The sequence below is a fragment of the Saimiri boliviensis genome, chromosome 13, assembly GCF_048565385.1.
Source record: "Saimiri boliviensis isolate mSaiBol1 chromosome 13, mSaiBol1.pri, whole genome shotgun sequence".
NCBI classification, from domain to species: Eukaryota; Metazoa; Chordata; class Mammalia; order Primates; family Cebidae; genus Saimiri; species Saimiri boliviensis.
In genome coordinates, this window is record NC_133461.1 from 65,092,784 (window position 1) to 65,103,519 (window position 10,736).

Consider the following 10,736-nt stretch of genomic DNA (forward strand, 5'->3'; position numbering starts at 1 on the left):
CAGTCCAACCTGAGTCACCCCCTGCTGCTCTCTCCATCCTAGGGGAGGCTGTGACTATGCTTGGCAGGGCCTCAATAAGGAATTGGGCATGGATTGTGCATGGGGCTTTGGTGAAGAAAGTTCTACCTGCATATTTTAAAGATAGAGATGAAAGGAAAGACCCACTCATCATTCCAGAGATAGGCTGCCGTCCCGTAGAGCAGGGATGTGAATTTACTGGTCGCCTTGGCACAGATTGGTTGGCCACGACCTGGCTGGTAACACTGAACTGAGGGATCTCGCCACAGTCATGGGCCCACCCCGCCTTCCTGGCAGAAGGATTTTTCCAGCCCGAAAGATCTGTCAGTACAGGGTCCAGCCAAAATCGGAGAGCCTGCCTTAGTTTCAGAAGCAGGTGCAGTGGGGAGAAGGGGCTTACCCTAGGTCAGTGGTGGAGGCTGTTCTCTTTGAATCTTCGGAGGCCATTGATGTGGTATTTGGTGTGCCCATGCTGGCACAAAGGCAGGGCTCAGGCCCCTGAAGGAGGCCCCCAGCACCGCCGGGTGGTGTGCAGGCCTCGTGATGCCCTCACCAAGCAAGCCAGTGGCTTTTAACAGCCAACCTCAGTTTCCAGCTCCCTTGCAGATTTTGCTTTCTCCCCTTCATACGGATAGGAAGTCTGATCAGGAGCGGAGCCAATGTCAGGGGCCTTGGCGAGGAATAGCAGCAGGTTGCCCTGGTTACAGTCTGACCTGAGGATGTGAGGAGGACCCGGCCAGGCTCCCATCTGAGCCCCTGCTCAGGAAGCCTCTTCATGCCTGAAGCCAGCTAATGTCTCCCAAATTGGAGCACTCAGGACCAAGGCATAAATGTTCCTTTTTGCCCTGAAGTACAGGGATGGCTCATGTGGCTTAATTATACTGTTCAAAAGCGAGTGAGCTAAGAGAGGAAACTGCAGAAGACAGGCCTGTACCTGGTGATCAAATGTAATCAGGTTCCACTGTAGGAAGATTTCAGGCATTTACCCAGGTGCTTGGGGGAGGGGACACAGCAATCTATGGTCTTCCTTCTCTTTCCCCTTATTTTTCTGATTCAGAAACCAGTCATCACAGAATCTATGGGGACTGGCTGCTTGCTCAGGAAGGATAAGGCGGGAGAGGGAGAATTGGTTTTGAAAATTATAGTCATGCCTGAGACAGGGCAGGTTTGGTGACTTCTAAGCAGCAGCTCCTTAGCAGCGAAGCTCAAAATCCCTCCTGAGTTTCCAGCCTGTGTTGTGGCCTGAGGCAGCAGCCACATCTCCCCACTAGGTACATTTTAATATGTTAAAAGGATGGCTCCAAGTAGTCACTGAAATTAATTGCACATTTAGGATCGTATAAAATCATTTTTATGCAGTAAGGGATTGGATCATGCAGATTTCCATTATAAAAAAAATTGTTCCTGTGATTCACAAAAGCACAGAAATGATGGGAGCACTTCATAGCCAATATGTCTGCCTGGTGATCTGACAACGTGGCCTTTTGGAATTTTGAAATGCAAATTATCTCTTTTAAATATTCTAAAAATAAAAGTATCAAACCCTGAAATAATAAATGCTAGAATATGAATCAGAAATAATCAGAAATATAATTTTGCCCTAGGGCAAGTAATAATTTTTTCCAGTTAAAAAGAAATACTTTACCTTTGTTGGCATTGTGTATGGAAAAAGTGGTCTGGTTAAGGGAAATCACAGGCTGTAAAATGTTTGTTATTTGCACTAGGAGATAATTTAAGGAACACCTTCTCATAGGTCATCAGACTTACTTTAAAGGCAAACCAAGTCCTAAAGTTCTAATTTGAGAAAGCTGGAAGGAAACCTTAAAGATGATCCAACCCCCTGTTTTATGACCAGAGGGGAATGAATTGGCCAGGATCTCGGAGACAGTTCACAGGACCTGAGGCTCCTTGTCAGCATGGAGCACTCAGACCCATGACTCCCTAGAAAGCAAAGAACAATTGGATTCATGTCTCTTATGTCAGTCTGCCCAGTTCCAGCCCCACCTGAGCCCTTGATACACATTAAAGGTAGGATTCACATCATGGAATAAGCATTTTTCTACTAGTGACTTTTTTGAAATAAAACTTTATTGGGATGTAATTTACATACCATAACATTTCCCCTTTTAGATGGAAATAATAGACACTGGGAACGCCAAAAGCAGGGAGGAGGGGGGGTTTAAAAATTGCCTACTGGGTATATTGTTCAGTTGTAATCAGTTTTCAGTGTTTTACATTCCTACCAGCCCTGTAATGCACGGTGAACATTCATTTGGGGAATGATGCCTTAGAAGCCCAATCCCCACCATTACGTGTGTAATACCCATGTAATTAACAAGCACATGTACCCCAGATGAAAAAAAAAATCCCCTTTTAAAGTATATCATTCACGGGTTTTCAGTATATTCACAGAGTATACAATCATCACCACAATCCAAATGTATAACATTTCTATCACCCCCTTAACCCCACTCAAAGAAATCACAGACCTACTAGCAATCTCTCCCATTACCCACTTCCAGGCTCTGACAACCACTCATCGGCTTTCAGCCTTTATAGATTTGCATATGTTGGATGTTTCGTAAAAAAGGAATATGTGCCCTTTTGAATCTGACTTCTTTCACTCACCAGATTCCTCCATGCTTCAATTCATTCATGTTGTAGAACGTATTAGTACTTCATTCCTTTTCATAGCCAAGTAATATTCCACTTTATGGCTATGCTACATTTTATTGATGTACATTTGAGTTGTTTGCCATTTTTGGCTGTTATGAATAATGCGCCATGAACACTTGTTTACAAAGTTATTGTGTAGATACACGTTTTCAGTTTCCTTAGGTGTATACCTAGTAGTAGAATAGCTGGGTCATATGGGAACTTTTTGAGGAGCTGCCAGACCATTTTCCAAAGTGGCTGCACCATTTGATAGTCCCACCAGCCATGTGTATGAGGGTTCTCTTTCTCCACACCCTCACCAACACCTGTTATTTTCTTTTTATGTAAGCCTTCCTCATGAGTGTTATTCCGACTGAGTGTTAATCTTGTGGCACCTTCAGTAGATTGAAATGACCTCTTTGTTCTCTGTCTTCGCCTCTGGATCATGACCTCCCAGAGGACTGAGTGTGTCATGCAATCCCCCGTCTCTAGCGGTACATGTGTATTGAGCTGGATCAAATGCTGCTAAATCCAAGGCTTGTCATCATTTATACATGCAGCCAACTTTGACTCTCAACTGTGTCAGTTCTGTGCTAGAGATTGTTACATTATACAAAGAGGGATAAGCCGTGGCCCTTGTCTTCAAATAAATAGGTTCGACTACTAAGGTATTTATGGGACCGAGTGTAGGTGAAGAAAGGAAATTTCAGTGACATAGTAGGAGATATTTAAGAAATACTGGACATTTTCAATTAATTTGGCAAAATGAAAAAAAATAGATATGTTTCCTTGGTTGTGGCTGTGATGGATAGAGACAGTGGTGCTGAAGAAAGGAAATTTCAGTGACATGGTAGGAGATATTTAAGAAATACTGGACATTTTCAATTAATTTGGCAAAATGAAAAAAAGATAGATATGTTTCCTTGGTTGTGGCTGTGATGGATAGAGACAGTGGTGCTGAGCTTCACTCAAGTGTGTGAAAGCTTGTCTCCTCCAGAAGTAGAAGAGAGCCTTCCAGTTCCTGAGGCCCTGTCCAGGGCCCAGCTCCTGCCAGGTGGTAGGCAGAGGCCTCCTCAAGCCCTGTGTCCCTCTGCTGGGTTCAGAGAACACTCCTGGTTCTATCAGCATACTCCATGTACACAGGTGCAGAATGCTCTCCCCTGCCACCCGAGAGCACACCTCAGCCAGGACCTTGTTCAAGGCTTGCTCAGGCCAAGGTACATGATCCAGGAAAGCTGAGATCAAGAAAAATGAATTCCATGCTGGGCACGGTGGCTTGTGCCTACAGTCCCAGCTAATCAGGAGGCTGAGGTGGGAGGATCACCTGAGCTCTGGAGTTCAAGGCTGCGGTGAGCTAAGATTGTGTCACCACGCTCCAGCCTGGGTGACAAAGGGCCCTATCTCTTAAAAAGAAAAAAAAAAGGAGGGAAAAATTAATTCCCTGCCTGATGAAGAACTGCTCTGTGGTTCACAGAGGGTCTTGAACATTTCCCCGTCTGTGCCTTTCCTTTTCCTGTTGCCTCTGCCTGGAATGTCTGTTTTAATCAACTCCAGTCCCGGTGAGGATGGCCATATACTTTATCCAAACTAGGGCACTTTGAGAGTGAAAAAGGATCATGCCAGGACCGTCCAGGGCAAACCAAGGCTGCTTCCACTCCGTGCATCAGTTCTCTCCTCTGGGGAAGGCGCTGTTCGCCTACGTCTCACTGCCATCCTCCCTAAGAAGACCTGCCCTCTGCCGAGCCCACCACACGTTAGGGACCATTCCACCTCCTGTGTTGTCACTGGGTGACCTGTTTCATCCTCCTCACTGTATCATGGACTTCTCAAAATCAGGGACCAAGTCAAGGGGCTTGGTATTCAGGAGGTGCTTATGAAATTCTCATGAGATTGAGGAATTCCTACAGACTGAAAGTCAAAGGTAAAGCTGGGTCATGTGTGAGGCCTCATCTAGGTACCAAGGGCCTTGGGAACGATGTCACGAAGGCATTTCCTCCAGCACTCCTTACCTTTTCTTCTACCCCAACCCTCCTGCACAAAGCTCAGTGTGTTGATATCCTGGAAAACATGTGTAGACAAACGTATTTAGAGTTCCAGGTGTCCAGAACCTTCCAGGAATTCTTGCCAGTACAGGTAGCAAAATACCTTTCATCCAGCTTTGTGGGGAGCATCTACAAACAGTGAATTTATTTGGAGTTCAGAAATGTGACTTTCTGATTCATTTCTAATTCAAATCCTTCCCAGATTGATATCTTCCCCTTAAGACCCTACACTATGATAGTCCCAGTGAGGATGGCCATATACTTCATCCAGACTAGGGCACTTTGAGATATTCTTGAGCTGACACTTTCCCCTTCTGTTTTCCAGGATCAGTACAAGTTCTGCTACGAGGTGGCCCTGGAATACTTGAATTCTGGCTGATGGCGTAAACAGCTCTGCAAACAATCCCTTTCGTACCACAAAGCCAAGACGTTCCATGGTATTTATGCAGAAGAGATGAAGACTTCTCAATATGCTTATTTTGCTTTGCATAATTGGCTCTTTTTAAGAGCCTAAGAAAGTGTTTCTAAAACTGCTTGCACTGCCTGATCCCAGTAATGCTGCTGCCTGACAGAAACACACACACAGCTACAGTCGCCAAGTCCCGTACTCCTCGCCGCTGGCTTCCTAGAGCAGCGTAGGCATCTGGTCAACCGAAGAGCACAACTTTATTCTTATGAAGGAATTTGTACCTTTGGAGTATTATTTTGTGGCCCGTGATCCTTCGTGATTGTTCCAGCTGAGTGTATGTTTTTGTTCTGTGGAGAATGCTACCTGGCATTATGATAATATATTATTTTAGGTAATATTTGTACTTTAACATGTTGCATAATATATGCTTATGTAGCTTTCCAGGACTAACCGATAAATGTGTAATGAACAAAGAGATGTTGTATGAGTCATCGTTTCTATCAGATTTGTATTGTTTCCAAGGGAAAAGCTTGGGGGAGGTCTCGGTTCACAAAATGCAAAACGTGACGATCAGATTCATGGACCCAGAGCTTTTCCATTTGTTTATATTGTATATATTTTTGATTTCATCAAATTATTTATTCATTAAAAGAAATTTTTGTGAAGCCCAGTGAGTGACAATCATTTTTCTTAAGGCCTGGAAACTATTTTCTGTATGATGTTACTTTCTGTGAATTCTCAACTCAATAAATGATGACCCGTGAGCAGTCGTGGCGTGTTCCTGGTGTCCCAGCGCACGGGCGGTGGAGGCTGCACCCGTCACACCAGCGCACCGGGGGAGAGCGTGCGCTGGGACCTTGCGGGAGCAGGTACAGGAGAGCTCTTTAAGAGGGCGTTCGTCAGTGAGAGCACCGGCCCGTGGAGGTGCCGAGCAGGTGCAGCCATGAGCCTGCCCCGGGCTAGAATCCTGACCTGGTGGGGCAGCTGGGCCAGGGGCCATGGCGGGGACTTGCTGACTGAGGCACCCTCTTCCTGTTTCCGCTCAGTTTGTGGGGATAGTGTCTGTCCTCTCCATGCCTCAGGCCAACCTAAGACTGGCTGAGAAAACAGTTTTTAAAGGGTTAGAGAATCAGAGTGCATGTAAGGACATGGAGCTGAACAAGTTCCCGCCAGAAGGGAAAGATGGCTGAACGTGGAGAGATTACGCAGGGCTCCTGCGCCACGCCACCTGGGCTCCGGCCGCTGACACAGGAGGCAGGTGCACTGCGGCCTCGCAGCTTGCCTTTAGCTTGGGTTATAGGCTGTGTTAATGATTACCAAGAGCTCTGTCGAACACCACTTGTGAGCCAGACACCGTGCAGAGCACCATCCCATGTGGTAGCACGTGCTCTCAAAACAACCCAGGTACGATAGGAAACCCACCTGACAGGTGAAGACACTCCAGCTAACAAAGAACTGAATAACCCGTCAGCAAGTGCCGGAAGCCTCCAGAGCCGTGGGAGTTGGAGGGGCAGCACCCTCACTGCGGCAGAGGAGCAGAGTCCGCTGGTGCCGAGACAGATTCCGGCCTGCCACACTCCGTGGAAGTGGAGAGGCTTGAGGACACTGTTCCTGCCTGCTCTGGGGATCTTGGTGGCCAAAGACTTAAAGGGCGGAGATTGCCGTCCCAGAGGACTGACCTGGACATCTGCATGTTAGACCTTTACTACTTCACTGTACCCTGAGCAACCCATACACCCCGATTGGTGTCAGTTTCTCTAGAACCCTCCTTAAATGGGGTGGGTGGGACCCTGTCCTCCCCAGGAAGCGCTGGCTGCAGCAGAGCTTCAAGTCTGCCCTCAGTGCCTCACACGCAGACTCCTCAGGAGAATGGCCCCTCGCCCTCCCACCCCGTTCTCTTTGCTAAGCTCCTAATTTATGTCTGTCCCTCTTCAAAATGATTCCTCCAGGATATAGGAATAGAGATGAAGACACGGACCGCTGCACCCTTTGTGGGTGAGTTGGGCCCTGACCAGGAGAGTGTGGGGAAGCCCTTGGCCCTCTGTGGTGGCAGCCTGGCTCTGGGCTCCAGTCCCTCTGCCTGGGTGAAAAGAGCTCATCTGAGCATGGCAAGGAAGTGACCTGAGATGCACGAGTCTAATGACACAGCCCACTTCCCCGTCATTCCCTGCGTGGTAATACCCCGGCCTCACACGGGAGCAGTTATTTCCTCTAGACTTTTCAATCTCTTGGATTTTTATCTTTCTTTCACTTATTTTGCCTCTTAGCAGAAATGGTAATAGAAGGAAAGGGACAGGCATTTTGTGGCTTTTTCTGATTTCCCACGAGGCCTCGCAGCATGGTTGAGACCTGTTATTTCCAATACACAGAGAAAGCTTCTGCCCCTCACAAGCAAGAGAAACCACCCTGTTGGCCAAGAGTCCTTCTCTGTCTTCTTGCAGTGCTCTGGGTTCCCCTCTGCTGTGGCATCCGGAACCGCCCCCACAGACACTTCAATGCCTGGGACTGAAGTCAGCTTCACAGCAGCACCTCATGATGCTTTTGTAACGTGTCAGCACAGCAAGACTGAGCAGCGTTTCCAGAATTGCATTCTCTGTATGTTTTCAGATGGGGTGTGCCGCAGGGGTCATTTGATGCAAGACGTAGAGGCAGAAGGGAAGCAGCAACCATCTTGTTTTCACACTCAGAAGGTGGAGCAGCTGTGGGCCCAGCAGGTGAGTGACCATGGTGTGAGATCCTCTAATTCGCTCCAAAGGGCCCTCCCAGCCTCTACTCACTGGGTCAAAACTCATGCCTGCACTTTTAGGTTTTGTTAAGGTATCCTAGTGCCAGGACTGAAATGTGCATTAGTTATCTTCTGTTGAATAACAAACTGCCTCAAAATTTGTAAACTTAATAATGAACACACCATTTCTGTGGGTCAGCATTTCAGAACTGATTTAGTTGGATGATTCTTGCTCAAAGATCACTCATGAGGTGGCCATCAAAATGTTGGGTCATCTGAGAACTTGACTGGAGCTGGAAATAAACTTATAAGGCAGATCACTCATAGGCCTGGCAAATTGCGACTGGCTGTTGATGGGAGGCCTCAGTTTCCCCCCATGTGGGCTACTTCCACAGCTGCTTAACTGTCCCCACAGCATGATACTGGCTTCTCCCAGGGATTCAGAAAGGAACAAGACAGAAGCCACAATTATTTTATGATCTAGCCTTGGAAATCATATGCTGTCATTGCCACAATATCCTATAGTTTCAAAAGTCAGTCCTATTCATTATAGGAGGGGACTGAATAAGGGCACAAATACCAGGGCATGGGGATCATTGGAGCTATCTGGGAGGTTAGCCACCACCTACTGGCCAGCTTCAGACCTCTCACATCAGCCAGCACCTCAGGCTGGTTGGCCAGAGCATAGCAAGTCTCATCCCTGGAACATCTGGCCTACCAGTCAAGGCTCCTCCCATACACCATCCCGTCTGTCCTGCTGCACATTTCCATCCTACCACCTTCCACTGCTCACACTGCTCCAAGTCATTTGTAGTATGCCCTAAGGAAACTTTATTCCATTTTAAACAAACTTGATTAATACAGGCTTGATTCATAAGCCTCTCTTTCCCTAAACTCCATAAAAAATGCCCCCTCTGAAACTTCCTTAGAGGCAAGTCATTCTTTCATATCTCAAACATTTAATCAGTTTCAACAACCACCCTTATACTCCACTTGAGCGGATGGCCAAACCCTGAAGCCTGCCACCTTGAAAAGCCTGACCTCTGAAATCTTAAACATGCCAAAATCTGACTCCAACCTCTTCAACTGCTAGCTTTGTCTTTGCCTTATTCCCTTATTCTTGTTCTTTGTACTTATGAAAACTTCCAGTCCAATCCTGAGTGCTGCACCCTTTCCTATCTTTCCCACAGAACAGCCCAAGCCCCATGATGTATCCCTTTAACCAGTTTTGCTAACACCCTCTCAATGCCCTTGACACTTCATACTTCTCTCATATCCACTCTACAAATGGTTAATTTCAGAGAAACTCTTACAGGACTTTTAATCGCAGACAAGCTGGGGTAACAAAAACCAATTTACCCTCCTAAGTGTAACAAATAACTGGGAAAAATATATTTTTTAAAATGGTGTGCAAGATACTGGACATCAGGCAATGGAGGATAACAATCTCCAAGAAACAGGAAACAAATTAGGTAACCCTAGAATTGCCCCAGCTTATGGCCTGAGAGAACTTCTAGAACATGGGTACAGAGAGGGGGGATCTAGGCTTCTCTTATTTGAGGAAATAAGACTGAAAGAAAGGCCAAAGTGGCAAAGGTCTGCAGCGCAGAGTATGAGACAAAGAGCTACATAGAGAAAGAGTTCTAAAGATCTCTGTGTCCCCCTCAAATCTTTAGCTACATACTGATCACAACAAGCTTGTGAGGAAATTAGCAAGAAAAAAAAAAAACACCCAAAAAGATTAGAAGAAGCAATACTCAGAGTTCACACAGGGCAGAATAGTTCCTGTTTCCACTGGATAGGACAACCATGTTTTTGACTCCACAGTGGGGCAAAATTATCTCTAGGCCAAGCACAACTGTGAGCCTGTCTAATAGCAATAACTGAAGTTTCAAACTGTTTCCAAGTAACTTTACTGCACCTCAGAACAGAGTTCAAGAACATTTATAAAAACACAAAAATATCCAACACCCAAGAAAGTGAAATTCACAACGTCTGGCATCCAATCCAAACTTACTAGGCACACAGAAAATCAGGAAAACATGACATGTGATGAGCAGAAAATCAATACATGAAACTGACTCAGAAATAATACAAATGAATTAATAGAAAAGCACATTAAAGCAGTTATTTTATAACTGTATTCCATCCAGATTATCAAAAAGAGGAAAGATTTAGCACGTATGGCAAAGACATGGAAAATTTTTTTAAAGACCCAAATTGAACTTTAAGAGATGAAGGCTACAAAGCCTGAGACAGAAAAATATACTAAATATAATAAACAGCAGATTAGGCACCAAAGAAGAAAAAATTAGCAAACTTGAAGACATTGATAAAACAATCTAAAATAAAACACAGAAAGACAATATTGGCAAAAAAAAAAAAAAAGAAAGAAAGAAAAGAACATGAATGAACCATTGGAATATCACTAAAGTTGGGGAGAAGGGGCAGAAAAAATAATTGATGAAATAATGTCCCAAATTTTCAAAACTGGGTGGAAATTATAAATCCACATGTCCAATAAGCTCAAAAAAAAAAAAAACCCTCAAGAAAAAGAGACATGAAGAAAACTACTAAGATACATCATAATCAAATTGCTTATAACCAACGACAAGGAGAAAATCTTACAAGGTGCCAGAAAGGACTCACTGTGTGCAGAGAAAGATAAGAATGACAGCAGACTACTTTTCAAACACATTGAAAGTGAGAAGATAGTAGAACAACAATTTAAAGTTCTGAATGAATTTTTAAAATGTCAACCAACAATTCTATACCCAGAAACAATATTTTCCAAAGTAAAAGTAAAATAAAGAAAATCTCCAGCATAAAAAAGTTGAAAGAATTCATCCCCAAAAGGCCCATGGTACAATAAATAAAGGGAATGATC

General features: G+C 45.0%; 1 protein-coding gene across 12 annotated transcripts in view; it reads left to right on the top strand.

The window, feature by feature from the left end:
- The window catches only part of PTPRM (protein tyrosine phosphatase receptor type M), an 836,104-nt gene extending 830,216 nt beyond the window's left edge, over nucleotides 1-5,888 (top strand). For all 12 annotated transcript variants that reach the window (XM_074383756.1, XM_074383758.1, XM_074383757.1 and 9 more), the window contains one exon: nucleotides 5,041-5,888. In XM_074383756.1, coding sequence (XP_074239857.1) covers nucleotides 5,041-5,094 — 54 coding nt within the window. In that variant the 3' untranslated portion in view covers nucleotides 5,095-5,888. The remainder of the gene's footprint in view (nucleotides 1-5,040) is intronic.
- The last annotated feature ends 4,848 nt before the right edge of the window (nucleotides 5,889-10,736 follow it).